Source organism: Vicia villosa, linkage group LG5 (genome assembly GCF_029867415.1).
Source record: "Vicia villosa cultivar HV-30 ecotype Madison, WI linkage group LG5, Vvil1.0, whole genome shotgun sequence".
Classification (NCBI taxonomy): Eukaryota; Viridiplantae; Streptophyta; class Magnoliopsida; order Fabales; family Fabaceae; genus Vicia; species Vicia villosa.
Genome location: NC_081184.1, coordinates 137,946,999 through 137,965,944, shown reverse-complemented (window position 1 = coordinate 137,965,944; position 18,946 = coordinate 137,946,999). Strand labels below are relative to the sequence as shown.

The window sequence follows — 18,946 nt, the reverse complement described above, 5'->3', positions numbered from 1 at the left end:
TCTGGGCATAAATCCATACTGATGTTCTTCAGAATAAACTTAAACCTATCTTCAACCAGGGGTTTTGTAAAGATATCAGCCCATTGATGGTCTGTATCCACAAAGTTTAAAGATATAACACCCTTCTGAACATAGTCCCTTATGAAATGATGTTTAATCTCAATATGTTTAGCTTTTGAATGAAGAATAGGATTCTTAGATAAACATATAGCAGAAGTATTATCACAGAATATAGGAATGTTACTCTCAAATATCTGATAATCTTCTAACTGACTCTTCATCCAGAGCATCTGTGTACTGCAACCAGCAGCAGCGACATATTCTGCTTCTGTTGTTGATAGAGCAATAGTTGCTTGCTTCTTGCTATACCAGGAGATCAAATGACTTCCAAGAAATTGGCAACTTCCTGAAGTACTCTTTCTTTCAATTCTATCTCCAGCATAGTCAGCATCGCAGAATCCTACTAAGTTGTATTCTTTAGATATTCTGTACACTAAGCCAACATTAGTAGTACCTTTCAGATACCTTAGAATTCTCTTAACAGCAGTTAAATGAGATTCTCTAGGATCTGATTGGAATTTAGCACACAAACAAACACTGAACAGAATGTCAGGTCTAGAAGCAGTCAGATATAGAAGAGATCCAATCATACCTCTGTATAACTTCTGATCTACCTTCTTACTTACCTCATCCTTACCTAGGATGCATGGTGGATGCATAGGAGTTTTGGCTTCTTTGCAGTCTAGAAGATTAAACTTCTTCAGAAGTTCCTTCACATACTTGGTTTGGTGAACATACGTTCCTTCTGATGTTTGATTTATTTGTATTCCAAGGAAATACTTGAGTTCTCCCATCATGCTCATTTCAAACTCAGCCTGCATAGACTCAGCAAACTCCTTTCCAAGTGTAGCATTAGATGTTCCAAAAATAATATCATCTACATATATTTGACAAATTAAAATATCCCTTTTAAAGGTTTTACAAAAGAGAGTAGTGTCCACTTTTCCTCTAGTGAAACCATTATCCAGAAGGAAAGAACTTAACCGTTCATACCAAGCTCTGGGAGCCTGTTTCAATCCATACAATGATTTCTTTAGTTTAAAAACATGATTAGGAGACATAGAGTCTTCAAAACCAGGAGGTTGATGGACATAAACTTCTTCATCTATATAACCATTTAAGAAGGCACTCTTAACATCCATCTGATAGAGAGTGATGTTATGTTGAGTGGCAAATGAAATTAATAGACGAATAGATTCTAACCTGGCCACTGGTGCAAAGGTTTCTGTATAGTCAATTCCTTCTTGCTGACTATAACCCTGAGCCACCAGTCTGGCTTTGTTCCTTACCACTTCACCTTTCTCACTGAGCTTGTTTCTGAAGACCCATTTTGTACCGATTATATTGAATCCATCAGGTCTAGGAACAAGATCCCAAACATCATTCCTTGTAAACTGATTCAGTTCTTCTTGCATAGCAATTATCCAGTCTGGATCTTCTAGAGCATGATCAACAGAAGTTGGCTCGATCAAAGATACAAGACCTAATTGACAGTCTGCATTGTTCTTAAGGAATGCTCTTGTTCTGATTGGATCATCCTTCTTTCCAAGAATGACATCTTCTGAATGACCAGAGATGAGTCTGGATGATCTTCTGACAGATGGTTCTTCAGAAATGCTTAGATTCTCCAGAGAAGCTGATACTTGATCTTCCGATTCTTTGCTTCTGAGAAGCTCTGCTTCTGATGCGTTGCTTCTTGGCTCAACAACTTCTGATATATCAATATCACAATCTGCAAAATCATCAAACTGCTTTGGTTTTTCAGAACCAAGCTTATCATCAAACCTGATATTGATTGATTCTTCTACAATCAATGTTTCAGTATTGTATACTCTGTAGCCTTTTGAGCGTTCAGAATATCCAAGAAGGAAACATTTTTGTGCTTTGGAATCAAACTTACCAAGATGATCTTTAGTGTTTAGAATAAAGCATACACATCCAAAAGGATGGAAATATGAAATGTTAGGCTTTCTATTCTTCCACAATTCATAAGGAGTCTTATTTAGAATAGGTCTGATAGAGATTCTATTCTGAATATAGCATGCAGTGTTTATTGCTTCTGCCCAGAAATGCTTAGCCATATTGGTTTCATTGATCATGGTTCTGGCCATTTCTTGCAGAGTCCTATTCTTTCGTTCTACAACCCCATTTTGCTGTGGAGTTCTAGGACAAGAGAAATCATGGGCAATACCATTTTCTTTGAAGAATTCTTCAAAGGATCTGTTCTCAAATTCACCACCATGATCACTTCTGACCTTTATGATTTTACACTCTTTTTCAGATTGAATCTGAATGCAGAAATCAAAGAACACTGAATGAGTCTCATCCTTGTGTTTCAAGAATTTTATCCATGTCCAGCGGCTATAATCATCTACGATGACTAATCCATATTTCTTTCCTCTGACAGATGCTGTTTTGACTGGGCCAAACAGATCAATGTGCAAGAGTTCTAATGGCCTTGAGGTAGAAACAACATTCTTGGACTTGAATGCAGGTTTGGAGAACTTGCCCTTCTGACATGCTTCACAAAGAGCATCTGATTTGAATTTCAGATTAGGGAGTCCTCTGACAAGATTCAGTTTGTTAATCTGAGAAATCTTTCTCAAACTAGCATGACCTAATCTTCTGTGCCAGACCCACTGCTCTTCAGAAACAGACATAAGACAGGTCACCTTCTGACTCATAAGATCTTGCAGATCTGTCTTATAAATGTTGTTCTTCCTCTTGCCTGTAAATAGGATTGAGCCATCCTTCTGATTTACAGCCTTGCAAGACTCTTGATTAAAGATTATATCATAATCATTGTCACTCAATTGACTGATAGATAAGAGGTTATGTGTTAATCCTTCTACAAGAAGAACATTAGAAATGGAAGGAGAGTTACCAGACTTTATAGTTCCAGAGCCAATTATCTTGCCCTTCTGATCTCCTCCAAACTTGACTTCTCCTCCAGACTTAAGCACCAGGTCTTGGAACATAGACCTTCTTCCTGTCATGTGTCGTGAGCATCCAGAGTCCAGGTACCATGACATGTTGTGCTTTGTCCTTTTTGCAGTCAAGGATATCTGCAATAGGAATAATCTTATCCTTAGGTACCCACATCTTTTTGGGTCCTTTCTTGTTAGATTTTCTCAAGTTCTGATTGAACTTGGGTTTAACATTGTAAGCAATAGGAGGAACAGCATGATAATTCTTAATGTGAGTTTCATGATATTTCCTAGGTTGTGTCACATGCTTTTTGGTGTGTGTTATGTGAAAACTTTGAGCATGTGAAGTGTGCCTAATATCATGGGAGTGGCCATACTTGAACTGATCATACAATGGCTTGTATGTGAATTTCATTTCATCAACAGGTTCAAGTTTGTATGGGGTTTCACCCTCAAAACCAATGCCGACTCTTTTGTTTCCAGACACAGCATATATCATAGAAGCTAGCTGACTTCTGCCAATACTTCTAGATAAGAACTTCCTGAAACTTAAATCATATTCTTTCAGAATATGGTTTAGACTAGGAGTGGATTTTTCTGAATCAGAAGGAGATCCAACATTATTGGATAATTTTAAAAGTTTTTCTTTTAATTCAGAATTCTCCAACTCAAGCTTCTTTGTTTCAAATTCAAATAGCTTTTTCAGCTTTTTGTATTTGAGACTAATCTGAGACTTGAGTTCCAGAAGTTCAGTTAGACCGGAAACTAACTCATCTCTAGTAAGTTCAGAAAATACCTCTTCAGAATCTGATTCTGATGTAGATTCTGATCCGTCATCTTCTGTCGCCATCAACGCACAGTTAGCCTGCTCATCTTCAGAGTCTGAATCATCTTCTGACTCATCCCAGGTTGCCATAAGACCTTTCTTCTTATGAAACTTCTTCTTGGGATTTTCCTTCTGAAGATTTGGACATTCATTCTTGAAGTGTCCAGGCTCATTGCATTCATAGCACATGACCTTCTTCTTGTCAAATCTTCTGTCATCAGAAGATTCTCCACGTTCAAATTTCTTTGAACTTCTGAAGCCTCTGAACTTCCTTTGCTTGGTCTTCCAGAGTTGATTTAGCCTTCTGGAGATCAAAGACAGTTCATCTTCTTCTTCTTCTTCAGATTCTGATTCTTCAGGATCTTCTTCTCTAGCCTGAAAAGCGTTAGTGCATTTCTTGATATTGGATTTTAATGCAATAGACTTACCTTTCTTTTGAGGCTCATTTGCATCCAGCTCTATTTCATGACTTCTCAAGGCACTGATAAGCTCTTCCAGAGAAACTTCATTCAGATTCTTTGCAATCTTGAATGCAGTCACCATAGGACCCCATCTTCTGGGTAAGCTTCTGATGATCTTCTTTACGTGATCAGCCTTGGTGTATCCCTTGTCAAGAACTCTCAATCCAGCAGTAAGAGTTTGAAATCTTGAAAACATCTTTTCAATGTCTTCATCATCCTCCATCTTGAAGGCTTCATACTTCTGGATTAAAGCTAGAGCTTTAGTCTCCTTGACTTGAGCATTTCCTTCATGAGTCATTTTCAAGGACTCATATATGTCATAGGTCGTTTCCCTGTTAGATATCTTCTCATACTCAGCATGAGAGATAGCATTCAGCAAAACAGTTCTGCATTTATGATGATTCCTGAAAAGCTTCTTCTGATCATCATTCATTTCTTGCCTTGTCAGCTTTACGCCTCTGGCATTTACTGGATGTTTGTAACCATCCATCAGAAGATCCCATAGATCACCATCTAGACCAAGAAAGTAAATTTCCAGTTTATCTTTCCAGTATTCAAAGTTTTCACCATCAAATACCGGCGGTCTAGTATAACCATTGTTACCGTTGTATTGCTCAGCAGAGCCAGATGTAGATGCAGGTGTAGACTTTTCACTTTCATCAACCATCTTTTACTGAAGCGTTTTTCTCTTCCTGAATCTTTTCTAAACACGGTTAAGTGCTTGCACCTTAGAACCGGCGCTCTGATGCCAATTGAAGGATAGAAAAACACTTAGAAAGGGGGGGTTTGAATAAGTGTAGCTTTAAAAACTTGACAGATAAAAATAAATTGCACAGTTATTTTTATCCTGGTTCGTTGTTAACTAAACTACTCCAGTCCACCCCCGCAGAGATGATTTACCTCAACTGAGGATTTAATCCACTAATCGCACGAATTACAATGGTTCTCCACTTAGTCAGCAACTAAGTCTTCCAGAGTCTTCTGATCACACACTGATCACTCCAGGAACAACTGCTTAGATACCCTCTAAGACTTTTCTAGAGTCTACTGATCCACACGATCACTCTAGTTACAACCTGCTTAGATAACCTCTAAGACTTCCTAGAGTATTCTGATCCACACGATCACTCTAGTTCCTTACAACTTAATGTAATCAATTCTAAGAGTATTACAAATGCTTCTTAAAAGCGTTAATCACAAACTGTGATATTGCTCTTAATGTTTAAGCTTAATCTCACTAATATATTACAACAGCAATGTAGTGAGCTTTGATGAAGATGAAGATTCTGAGCTTTGATTTGAACAGAGTATAAGCAAGTTGATTTGAGTTGTTTTTGGTGCAGAATCGTTAACCTTGCTTCTCATCAGAACTTCATATTTATAGGCGTTTGGAGAAGATGACCGTTGAGTGCATTTAATGCTTTGCGTGTTCCGTACAGCATCGCATTTAATGTTATACGCTTTTGTCAACTACCTCGAGCCTTGTTCACGCTGTGTCTACTGACGTAGCCTTTAATAGCTTTTAACGTTCCTTTTGTCAGTCAGCGTAGCTTGCCACTTGTACTTCCTTCTGATCTGATGTTTGTGAATACAACGTTTGAATATCATCAGAGTCAAACAGCTTGGTGCATAGCATCTTCTGATCTTCTGACCTTGAAGTGCTTCTGAGCGTGATACCATCAGTACTTCAGTGCTTCTGTTCTCTTGTTCTTCTGATGCTTCCATAGACCCATGTTCTGATTCTGCTTCGACCATCTTCTGATGTCTTGCCAGACCATGTTCTGATGTTGCATGCTGAACCCTTTGAGACAAAGCTTCTAAGCGCTGAATTATGCGTACTCTTTATATATATTTCCTGAAAAGGAAATTGCATTGGATTAGAGTACCATATTATCTTAAGCAAAATTCATATTATTGTTATCATCAAAACTAAGATAATTGATCAGAACAAATCTTGTTCTAACAATATATATATATATATATATATATATATATATATATATATATATTTGACTTTTTGTCATTTATAATTCTATTGTAAAAAATTATGAGAACTTAAAAAAGTAATATCATGTATTTATGTTGATCTAATAAGAAGCAAGATAAAATGAAGTGTGTGCGTGTGTGTGGTCTAGATACAAATTACTTATTAAAAAAAAAGATATAATGAAGTAAACACAACAAAAATAAAAGTAGAATAATCCAATTGAAAACGAATTTCCATTGCAGTCAGACATTTAATATAAAAGAAAAAAATTAACTAAATAATTTAAAAGTGGATTACAAAGAAATTTTGATTCATCCAAACTAACATACTACTTAGCTCGATGCATCAAAATATACATGCATTTGAAGGGAACGGAGTAAAAAAGATGCATTTGTAAAAACATTTATATGTGGTATATAGTTGTATTGATTTAAGGATATGAAAATAATAAATATAAAGTTAGTATAAGAAGTTGAGACCCATAATGAAGATAGTAAGAAAATAAATGACTATATTTACTTACCGGTTAAATGTTGGCAAACACTTCTTTGTATACTACATTTACGGTTGAGGACTTGGCCTTTTATTATCATCGTGTATCAAGATATTGATCCTTTTTTTTTGCTTCTAACCCTTGAAATTGCCACATATAATTGACCATGGCTAAAAAGATCCTTTGGTATATAATGCCCAACTCAATTCAACGATTGTCCTTGAAATTTGTTGATGGTCATTGCATACGATACAATGATTCGAAATTGTCTTCTATTCAATTTGAAAGGCTAGGGTGATTGTGATGGTGACATATCCATTCTAGGATTGTAGATAACTTTGCCATGGCCTTTTCCACCCACCATTTCAGCTTCAAGAACATGATTTGTCATCTTAGTCACTATTAGCCTAGTTCTGTTGCACAAACCCTCAGATTGTTCAATGTTTCTCATAAGCATTTTCAGGGTACCCACCTTTAATTTAAGGATATGGTTAGACAACCCAGAAGTTCTTAGAGGACTGAGAAACTCAAGAGTAAGAACTTCAATAATGATGTTATCACGAATCTCAGCAAAAAATTTCCACATTATTTTGCATTTTCGAAGATCTTCTGTATCAGATTGGCCCTTGACCCAAATAGATGAATTAGAGAGGATGTAAAGGAGATTCTTATGCCCAAATAACCACTAGAGAATGTTGAACCATGACAAATTTATGAATTTCCAAACTCGAACTATGAAATGTTGAATTTCGAGTCAAACTGTTTGGAACCAACTGAAACGCTTGAAGCGAGAGTTAAAACAATTTCATGTTTAAACCATTAAGCAGTTGCAAATGTCTTCCACATGTAAGTTTTACCAGTACCTCCATACCCATGTAAGAAAAAAATCCGGTCTTTTTTATTATTAACATCAAACATGATTATGTCATAAATTTGTCGTTGTTCATCTTCAAGAAGAAAATACGAAAATTGCAATAAGAAATGTAGCAAAATATGATATCAAATCAAATGTAAAAGTAGAATGCAATTGACCTGTTAGAGCACTAGATAGGTGATGGAATTCATATTTCATCAATTAAACATCATAACTTTGCTCTTCATATATTTGCCGATTTATGAGTTGTTGAATTACATAATCATCTGGATATGGTATAGGTTTTAAATCCTGAGGACTCCTCCGATTTGGTTGAAGTAAGATTTCAATATCAGTTAATGTTAAATTCTTCAATTGGTCTTCAATCATAAGAAAGTTTGTTATAATAAAGGAACACTGATGTGAGGGAGAGAAAAATTCCAATAATGTTATGTGAATAAATAACGATACATGTATCATATATCAATGGTTTGTTTGGGCTGAATATAAAGTAATGTACCTAAGTTATTAGCCAAAGTTTTTTGTCCATGCAAAAGACCATTCGCCAACAACGTCTAAGTTTTCTTCCAAACATGTGCGGGCCTGTTTATAGTTCCAGATAACAACATAACCACTTCCTTAGGCAATGTTCAGATCCCCATTGATTGGCCTCTTTAACAACACCAATATATTCTCTATCATCCTCAAGGAACCCCATTGCAAAGCATGCGTCCTTGAAGGAGTTGTGTTGCGTGTCCCCCACCTTACGAATGTCTTCGTATGTCTTTGGTCCTTTCACAACTGTTAGCATCATTCTTAGATAAAAGAGTTCTCTGGTTTTTGGTGGAACTCAAATGAGTCGGCCTATTGTAAATCCTTTTTTCATTAGTTTCCACGATCTTTTCTTCTTTACACAAACAAACTTGGATACAAATTGTGCATATGTCAAATGTTAAGCCTCTTCAAATTCTCCATTTGCGATCAACCATAAAGTGAACTTATATTTTTTTATACTTGCTTTTTCTAAGATATTTTCCATCTGGTCAAAATCAGTGTAGTGCAGTGGCTTCACACCGATGAGATGGTAAAACATATGTTCTACAGGTGGCTTCCATCCATGAATCTTGTAATAAAATATTCGCCAACATGCCTCACTTGGTGAGACATACCTACAATCGACGTATTCTTTAATTTCCTTTATTGCGTTGTTATGGTTAGAAGTTGACGTTCTTGAAGGGACAATAGATGTCGTGATCTTGTCATATCCTTTGTGAATATACTTGAACAAGTACTTGATAGATGTACTTTGGTTACTCCATTCCATGTTGGTGGATCTTGGTATTTAATAAGTAACCTTATGTTATATGGAACCATGTACCTATTGTCCAAGGATATACCATTCTTAAGGATAAAGTGTGTTTTGGAACTTCTCTTGTAAAGTGGATAACCATTGTTATTAATAACAATTGCTTCATTGAACTTTTTGGGGAAAAACTTGGAGCATTTTCGATTTTTCACGCACGACAATGATAGGCGTGAAAAACCACATGCATCATGTATCATGTGTGTTTTAACTAATTCATACAACCTAGGATGTAGCCGAGGATCTGGAAATTCGGAAAAAATGATGTTGTCAATATCAGGTGGTGTTGGATACTTACTTTATGGATGTAATAAAATAAGAATATCGGCATGCGACGATCCTCTTTTTTGGAATTCGATGGTATAGATGACTGAAACAAATATAAATACATTAAAGAGACACATCATTGATTATATAAAGAATATAAGTTTCATAAGATTAATAGAATGAATGGAACAAGATTAAAATACATACATGCCAAAACTTTTTCAAGAACATGTCGCTTTGTTAAGTCAATCGTTAGTTCGTCAAACTTCATTTTGAAAACTTTTGAGATTATGTCAGGGCGATCAACCGACTTTAAATTCTTTTTTTAGAGGATTCATGTAATCGCAAACCAATTAGGATGGCATGTAAAAGTTAAAAATAAATCAGGGAATCCAATTGCACTTGAAATAGCCATACCATCAAAATATAACTTATCCATATATCTCTTGCTACCAACAAATGAGGAAGGTAAAACGACTCTCCTGCCAGTTTTTGTATGTTGTTACTGGTTACTATTTTCACTTTGTTCATCCACCCTTAAATATTTTCTAACTCGTAGCTTGGATTGATTTTTCCGCAACCAATTTAGACGCTCTATTTCCATCTTTGTGTAGCCATTAACTAAAAATTGTTGGAAGAGTCTCCATTAATGCAACAACGTTTTAGCCTCGTTTGTCTATTCTTGCAATCAGAAACATAACCAATCTTTGATTGTTTGAATATTTTTCTTTGTAATAACATGTTCATGCTTATACTTGTGTAATATGTTATCCCTGTAGCCATGTTCACCATATGGAAAAATCAAAGGGTATATTTATAGGAAAGGTAACTTGAATGAAACTCATATATTCGTTGTAAATGACCATCACGGTGTCGAACAGTGAAATCTTTCTTGGATGTGGTGTCTACGTCACCAACTATCAGAGCAGTAACTTCAGATACAGTGGGGAGGTTATAGACACCACCGTCTATAGATCTCTCCGAAATAATTTTAAGTTTCAAATCTTGGTAACCTATTTCTTTCAACATATTCCTTGCCATCTGTTTACACAAATTTTAGGCAAATAGTATCTAGCCTCTTATTGAAGGTTAGTTGCAGGATCGACTACAAAAATCCTAAAACTTTGGGTTAAGTTTTTAAAAAAACAATAAAGTTTGAATGGTATTGTTTGGATTTGAGTGATAAATCAATGAAGTTCTGAAAACAAATTAAGACAAAACAACAAGGCAATGTAAAAGTAAATACTTGTAAAAATAAAGACTGAACTTAAATTACTTTTAAATTAAAAGTTGGACGCATGCATACATGTTAGAAATTGCTCATTTCTCTCTTGAATGTGGTACTTTGAGCTTTTCTTTACAATGTAACAAATGCAACCTTTAAAATTTAACTTAACGTTGGTTTATATAGACAACAAAATATAAGTGCTATTCTACATCGACAATCCCAGTCATCCACGTCAAACCTCATGCAGAAACGCTCCTGGCCACTTCCCACGTTTCCGTTACTGCTTACCACGCCTTCTTTCCCCATTTCAAATCCTAAGGAAAATTTCACTAAGTATTTTGTCAACCCTTCGACCACCTGACCACTCTTCTGAGGTTGATCCTCTTTCGACGATCTCTTATGGTAGTCGACTCTCCTCCAGCCTCCTTTTATCGACATGCTTCCATTTATGTGGAATTCTGCTCAAACTTTCCAAGTCTTTTAAGAACTAGTCGAAAATTCTTAGCTAACACCATCCTAAAAGCTTTGGCATGAGGTTTATATTCATCTAACATCAATTTCAAGTTTGTTACAATCAACTTGCAAATATGTTTGTTGTCCCTATGATATCAAATTAAATGCATGAAATAAACAAAGTGGGGAATACCATATAAAATAAAGTAAATGAGGAAAAAAGAAAAACCTGAAACACTGCGTTCTGTTTTCCAATTCATTGTCTGTGTCAAAGATATACAGTTGAGCATGTTTAGGAGGCTGTCCTTCTTCAAGAAGCAAAGTAGGAGGACATCCTCCCTTATTATTGGTTGTGTCAAAATTCATTCCAGGTGATGTAAATGATAACATTGCGTTGTAGGTTCGGATGTTATTCTAGAAATTTTTTGCCTCTTTTAAATTGTGATCAAACATTAGTGTGTTTAGTAAAGGTGGTGGAGTTCCCAGTAGTGGCAATACAATTTTACCTCCCTTGCAACATTGTTGGAACTTTGGAACAAGTGAATGTCTTGATTTCCATTTACGCTCTTGATGCCACATAGACATATTACAATGTGTGCATTTCCATACAGGATCTCCAATATCAAAGTAAACTGTAGTTGGATAATCAGTAAATATTTATTAAGAATTCAATCTACATTATATGTGATATGAAATCTATAAAGTTGTGAAAGGGAATAAAATGTCACCTTCGAGATGACTATTCATTAAAGGAACTGAAATTTCACATTCGTCTGAATAAGAATTATGATTGATTGTGTTTTCAGAATTTGTTTGACCGCATGTGTCATCACTTGAGAACTCAGCAGTGGTCAAGTTTGTATAAAATGGATAGTGGAGGTTTTCTAAAAACGCAGTCGGGGCAACATTATGTTGTTCGTGTATATCATTTAAATCATGTTGTTAAGGAGGTATGAAGGAATTGAAGTTGTTGATAAGATTTTGTCTATACAACACAAAAAATATGGGCCTTTTTAGAATTTTTGTGTTTGTGTGATGACCACTTGAAGAAGCAATGTGTGTTATATTTGATGCAATTGTTGTAAGAGGTGTATGTTGCATCGAAGCCAACCTTGGAATGGGAGTAACATTTTGAAGTAATGGTTGAAATGCATAAACAGATGATGTAAAAGAGATAAAGGCGTTTGAAAAAGGCTTGGTGGGACAGTTAAAAATTTTAAAACCAAATTTTAAAAATTGAATATTTGGTGGTTTGGAAGATTGGGGTTGCATAATTTCTTAGGAGAAGGGGTGAAAAGTCAAAGCATAAACTTGATGATGAACCTATAAAGTTGCAAAAGGCGGTATGGTTATCCCTAGTAGGAAAATCATATAATATTGAATCTATGTATAGAAAAACGATATATGGTGCATATATTTTTAGTCTGCAAGTTGTTGTACAGATGGAAACAAATCTATAATGTAAGAAATGAAGCATGATCTGGATCTCAATGTATCAGACATGTCATATGCAGTACATATATGAAGAAATATAAAAAGGAAAATGTGTACTATCACTGAACATACTATAATATATTATGTTTCTTACAAAAGTCAAAGTAATTGCAAATGGATTGATGTCTTTAAAAGTTGAAAAAGTTCTGGTTCAAATGGGTCCATAGGCTAAGATAACACTTTTATAATTACCAGATACATATAACATTGGAGAAAATTAAATGATGACTGTAAAGGTAAATGAAAAAAATAATCCAAGTTGTTAGATTGAAATTGAAAAAATTGAATTTTTTTTAAAAGCCTTTATCAAGTGGGAATACAGATAAATTGACTGACAATTACTTGTGGAAAGTAGTTTAATAATATAAAAAACATAGATAATGGATACAAAGAAGTACTTCTAAATTTTATAATAGGTAGTACAATATGTTACAAAGGTTGATTGAAGCCATAGTTAGTTTATTGGTCCTAAAAGGAAATAACATTACTACTGGATTCGTTATATTACAAAATATTTCATGCAATAACTTGGGATTTCTTTGAAAATTCTGCTACTTCTCTAATTTTATATGTTTCTTCAGTTTTGTGGAAGGCTCTTTTCCATCACAGCACTGAGACAAAGGAGTAAAATCATTTGAACCTTTTAGAGCAATCCTTTTTGAAGCTGATGTTGGTGTAACAGGGTCAACAACACTTTCATTGGTCTGCAAAGTAAGAAAAGTAGAAGTGTCATAAATTAAGCAAATAAGCTTTATAATATAAATAAGAATTGGGAAAAAAATTACCTGCGTAAGATTTGGAGTGACAATGGATTGAGACGAAGTCTAATTACAATGTAATCAAATGAATTAAGTGAAAATATGATATTGTGATATGTTATTACTACATAAATTAGGGAAAAATCAGTACCAAATCTCGGCCGAAGGAATGAAGTATATATTGTTTGAAAGTTTCATCTTGATAGATAGAGTCAACAAATGCATTTTCCCATAATGGTTGTCATTTGACTTTAAAAACCATGGTCAAACCCACCAAAGCATCCAGTGCCAACGGAAATTCAAGAGGGTCACTTATCCCAACCTATTTAAAGTTATTGCAATATCGATTTAGTAACTAAATAGACAACAGGTCCAAATAGAGATATACAATATTTGTTATATGGTAGTATTTGACCTCAAACACGTTGTTGTGCATTTAAGTTGCAGTGAAGTTCAATAGTTAAAAAGCCCCGCGGTCCCATATAACAAAAGTAGCTTTGGCTCAAGCATTATCAACTTCAATTAAAATCTTATATATGGGATAAAAATTGATCCAATTAGGCGTTCATGGAGATCTTAATAGGTACATAAGGTGTATGGAATACTTAAAATTTACCTTTATATTTCAGTTTCAGTTTTGTGGCCACCAATACAGACATAAGTTGGTTGATCTCCTTTCGCAACTCTAGGACACTCATGACATCTTTGGTAACACCAACCTCCTTGAGCAGCTTCGAGTTTGTTCACTTTAGCGACTGTAACACATTGAGTAATATGAAAATGAAACGACAGGAATAAAACTATTGGATATATGTTATGTTCAGGCAACAATAAAAATGAAGAAATATCATAAATAGGATGAAGTGGTTACTTCTTTAAGTTTGATAATGTCCCCTAGAGGAAGAACAACAACCTTATACATTAGTTTATCATAAGGACTGTATTGAGAAGATCCTGAAGCTCGAGACAAACTTTGTGATTGTAAACTCAAACCTTGACTTGAACAGTCAACGATAGTCAATTTTGGCATGCTACAATATAATGAAAATAGTTGGAATACAGATCAGATGTAAAAATTTGATTATATGCATGTTGTCTTATAATATAAGTATATATAGTGAGAATGTGTTACATATCTAGAAAATTTTTAATCTCAGGTAAATCATCATTGACATGCAACTTAGTAACGTTGAATGTATTTGAAACACATAATGGAAATTTGCCTACATGAATTAAAAAAATATTTATCATAATTGGTGATTTCAGAAGTATGTAGAATATAGATAGTTATAGGAACGGAAACTTAAAGTGCAAACAAATTAAATACACCTTCCACCTTGACTTTGGCAAATTGCAAAATAATAATTGATGGCAAAGAAAAGTCCTTCCTATCTTTATTGAAATCATGGAATTGCAATGCACATCCCTCCCACAAAGTGCAATTTAGGTTGTTGTTACTACACATTTAAAATTAACTTAAGTTAGAATAACATAAAACACAACCTCACAGACCATAATACATCAGTAATACACATACGATAAATCCTTCAACAACAAATTGATATGTTGTTTTTTACTTCCTTTTTGAAGTTGTGAGTAACCAATCTCTACTACCATTCCTATAACATCTGAAAAATAATGAAAAAAAACTATATCATAACAATAATATAAACGAATAAATAAATTAACTTAATAGGTTTAACATGTAATAAGGAGAGTTTGTTGCACAAACCTATTAAAACATCCCTTTTTCAATTTTCCACTTATAATATCAATAAAAGGTGTGAAATTGAGTGATTTTGGAGGTATTTCATGTTTGTTTTTGTCATTAACTGATGTTCCATCAGTAAATGTCAACATAAATTTATGATCTAAAGGCTTGAACAACAGATCATTCAAGGACACTTGAAATTTTGAAATTGTATAAGTGTTACTGAATGTTAACAAAGAATCATATGCTTGTTTAATAGCATTAGGAACTTTCACATGTATATCAGAACCCTGTATGGCATAATGTATAACAAAAATGTGTCAGTTGGATGTAAATAGGGAGAGTTCATGAGACACAAAATTCCATAGAAAAAATGCAAACCAGTTTAAAAAAAAAGTTGATTTGAAGACTAATGAGCATTTTTACAGCTATAAAACTCCTTTTAAACAACACAAAGTTCCATTGAAAAAATACAAACCAGATTAAAAAGAAAGTTGATATAATGACAAATGAGCATTTATACAACCACAAAGCTCCCTTTAAACAACACAAAGTTGCATTGAAAAACTGCATACCAGGTTCAACAGAGTGTTGATTTACCTTTAAACCCAAAGCTCCCATTAAACAACAAAAAGTTCTATTGACACACAAGTTCATTTAAACAACACAAAGTTGAAAACACCAGGTTCCGTTAAAAAATGAAAGCAGTCCATTTTAGTCAAAGTTTTGATTTCATCAAAACAAAGCTCATATGACAAATATAAGAAGAAAAGAAACCAGATTTAACAAAACGTTTCAGATGCAGAGCAAAGGAAAAACCCATTTAAAGAATGCAAATCAAACAATGATGAAAGTTCAGAAAAAGGCTTACATCGTTATCAACGACTACCATCTCAAAGTGTTCCTTATTTTTATTAACAACAGTCCATTTGTGATGGATTCAAATGACTATTTTTCACAACTCATTTGTATCATTGATGTCCTTCACCAGCTCAAATGGTCTCGCCATGTGGAACTCAAAAACCAGATAATAGATTAAAATAGTTTTCGGTAAAACAAAGTTTGAAGGAAACTTTGATGGTAGAATTAGAAGGAAGAGGGAGAAGGAAAGATGATAAAAAAGAGTGAACAATATGCATTGGGAACTTATATTTTGAAACAACCTTATTTTAAGGAGAAATGCTATTCTTACACCATATTCATACACCAATACTTACACCAAACACTGTTCACCGTATTTATACAATGAACAGTGTTTTTTAAAATAAAATAATAATATTTATAAAAAATATTTTTTATTTTTAAAATTACGGACAACACTGTTTATGTACGGACGTGCATTAACCAACTCCATTACTGCATTAACCAAATTTTTACACTACATTAACCAAGTTTGATGACTGCTAAAAAATATTTTTAGTACCTGGATGTTGCATTAGCCAACTTCATTGCTGCATTACCCAAGTTTTTACACTGCATTAACCAAGTTTGGTGACTGTTAAAAATTATTTTTAATACCTGAATATTGTATTAACCAACTTCATTACTGCATTAACCAAATTTTTACACTGCATTAACCAAATTTGAATAATGTTATTCTTACACCCATGAACAGTATTTTACAGTAGTCACCAAATTTGGTAAATGCAGTGTAAAAATCTGGTAAATGCAGTAATGAAGCTGGTTAATGCAACATCCAGGTATTAAAAATAATTTTTAGCAGTCATCAAACTTGGTTAATGCAGTATAAAAACTTGGTTAATGCAGTAATGAAATTGGTTAATGCACGTCCCTACATGAACAGTGTTGTCTGTAATTTTTAAAATAAAAAATATTTTTTATAAATATTTTTATTTTATTTTAAAAAACACTGTTCACCGTATAAATACGGTGAACAGTGTTTGGTGTAAGTATTAGTGTACAAATATGGTGTAAGAATAGCATTACTCAACTACTTTAAGTGATCGATACTATCTCTCAAGCAATTTGTGTTTGTCTTGATTCAAATGCAACGAAAATAAAGTTATAATAATATATAAATATTGGTTAACAATTTGTTTTCTTGCAAACCATATTTTTAATGTAACAAAAATTAGATAATTGACTAATATTTAGTTGAATTAGACTCAAACTATCCTTAATTTTGTGATGTGGCACGAAGTGAAGAAAAGTTAAAATTATATAATTAAAAGATAAAAATTAGTGTAATTGATGACATAGATATGAAAAAGGAAAAGATAGATAAAGAAGATAGATAAAGGTAGCAACAATACGAGTGGTGGGAAATGAAGCAGCAAGATCTCGCGTAACAAAAAAAATGTTTATCTCAGCTCAGTACTTTATTCTGTCGTTTATCCGACGTGGCAGTTGAGATTGAGAATCAAGCGTCCGCATCATCATCAATCAATCATCTATCCATGGCGGTGCCTGCTCCGACCTCAGCTCTCTGTCTCCGTCATGTTCACACTAACAACCGCATCTTCCGTCACCATACCCCATTCCGCACTCCCTCAAGTAACAGTAAACTACCTCTAACCGTCGTCGCCATGGCTCCCAAAAACAAGGTACTACACTAAACATCCTCTTAATCATTTTTATTTATTTTTAGAATTTCTCATTTAAATATGAATAATTGAGATGTTGCGGATTCGAACATGGTTAAATGTCTTTGCACACTATCGATTAATTTGACTTAACGATATTTAATTGAATTGAATTGGATGCGAAAGGTGAACAAGTACAACGATAACTGGAAGAAGGAATGGTTCGGAGCGGGGATATTCTACGAGGGAAGCGAAGAAGTTGAAGTGGACGTGTTCAAGAAAATCGAGAAGAGGAAAGTTCTGAGCAACGTGGAGAAAGCGGGGTTGTTATCCAAAGCTGAGGAGTTAGGTGTAACGCTATCTTCTATTGAGAAATTAGGTTTGTTTTCTAAGGCGGAAGAGCTTGGTTTACTCAGCTTATTGGAGAAACTCGCTACTTTTTCTCCTTCTGTTTTGGCTTCTCTGTCGCTTCCTACGCTTGTTGCGGCTATTGCGACCGTTGTTCTGATTCCGGATGATTCTACTGCTCTGGTTGTTGTTCAGGCCGTCGTGGCGGCGGCTCTTGGTGTCGGGGCGGTTGGTTTGTTCGCTGGGTCGGTTGTGCTAGGTGGGTTGCAAGAGGCTGATTGATTGGTTGAGTATTAACGTTTTTTTACAGTGGTTATTTTTGGTGTAATTACATTGTAGTAATACTTTACTTCATTGTTCAATCAAAAAATAATAATTTATTTCCTTGTGATAAATGCTAGTAAAAAATTAGTGTATTAATATTCTATAACTTCGTGTAGTAAAAAATTAGTGTATTAATATTCTATAACTTCGTGTTGACAGTTATTAAGACATAACACAGAAAATGACAAAAATCACCAAAATAAAAAAAACAAACGCCCACCGTGGGGCTCGAACCCACGACCACAAGGTTAAGAGCCTTGCGCTCTACCAACTGAGCTAGACGGGCTTGTTGTCTGGCTCTAAATTCTATTTTATCTGTATAAATAACCGAACTGTTACAGACATAATAAGATGAAAGAAGTAGTGAACATTTAAGTGAAAGGATAATGAATGAATTATTTCTCATTTTAGTTTAGAGTTTTGGACATTAATGGTGTTCTAATGGATCTTGAGATGAAAACACAAATGCTACAACAAATGTTGTGCTTCTTGTCATTCTTGTCAATGCATTGCTGGTTTTGATTTTTGTACCTTTTATATTATAATTATTTTTGTTGAACTATAAATTTAAGTAAAATTACTTTTAGGAGTGAAAAGATTATTATTAGAGCATAAAATTGATTTGCATCAAAATCGATTTTAGCTTGAAATTGCAATTTAGAAAGTTAACCTGAAATTGTTATTTTTATCCTTATTGTTCAATTTGCTTTTACACGTGACAATATACAAAATTAAAATAACGATTTTAAATTCAATATACTTGTACCAAAATAATTTTACAAAATCATAATGAAAATCAATTTTAGCCACAACACTCAAGAAAAGCAATAAATATTAGACTATTCTTTAA

The 18,946-nt window shown here is 34.1% G+C and overlaps 2 protein-coding genes and 1 non-coding gene across 3 annotated transcripts; 1 reads left to right on the top strand and 2 right to left on the bottom strand.

The window, feature by feature from the left end:
* Positions 1-12,963: 12,963 nt before the first annotated feature.
* LOC131605549 (uncharacterized) lies at positions 12,964-15,502 on the bottom strand. Its single transcript, XM_058877893.1, has 10 exons — positions 15,482-15,502; positions 14,903-15,171; positions 14,748-14,798; positions 14,500-14,627; positions 14,303-14,393; positions 14,143-14,201; positions 13,828-13,925; positions 13,430-13,492; positions 13,198-13,236; positions 12,964-13,116 (listed from the first exon to the last, which is right to left on the bottom strand). The coding sequence occupies exons 1-10, from the start codon at positions 15,500-15,502 to the stop codon at positions 12,964-12,966; spliced, it is 972 nt and encodes a 323-aa protein (XP_058733876.1).
* A 1,636-nt stretch (positions 15,503-17,138) lies between these two features.
* LOC131607498 (uncharacterized) lies at positions 17,139-18,167 on the top strand. The gene is made up of 2 exons (XM_058879502.1): positions 17,139-17,445; positions 17,611-18,167. The coding sequence occupies exons 1-2, from the start codon at positions 17,299-17,301 to the stop codon at positions 18,052-18,054; spliced, it is 591 nt and encodes a 196-aa protein (XP_058735485.1). The 5' UTR covers positions 17,139-17,298; the 3' UTR covers positions 18,055-18,167.
* Positions 18,168-18,309: 142 nt separating this feature from the next.
* On the bottom strand, positions 18,310-18,382 carry TRNAK-CUU (transfer RNA lysine (anticodon CUU)). The gene has a single exon. It is a non-coding gene; the product is annotated as a tRNA-Lys (tRNA).
* Positions 18,383-18,946: the final 564 nt, after the last annotated feature.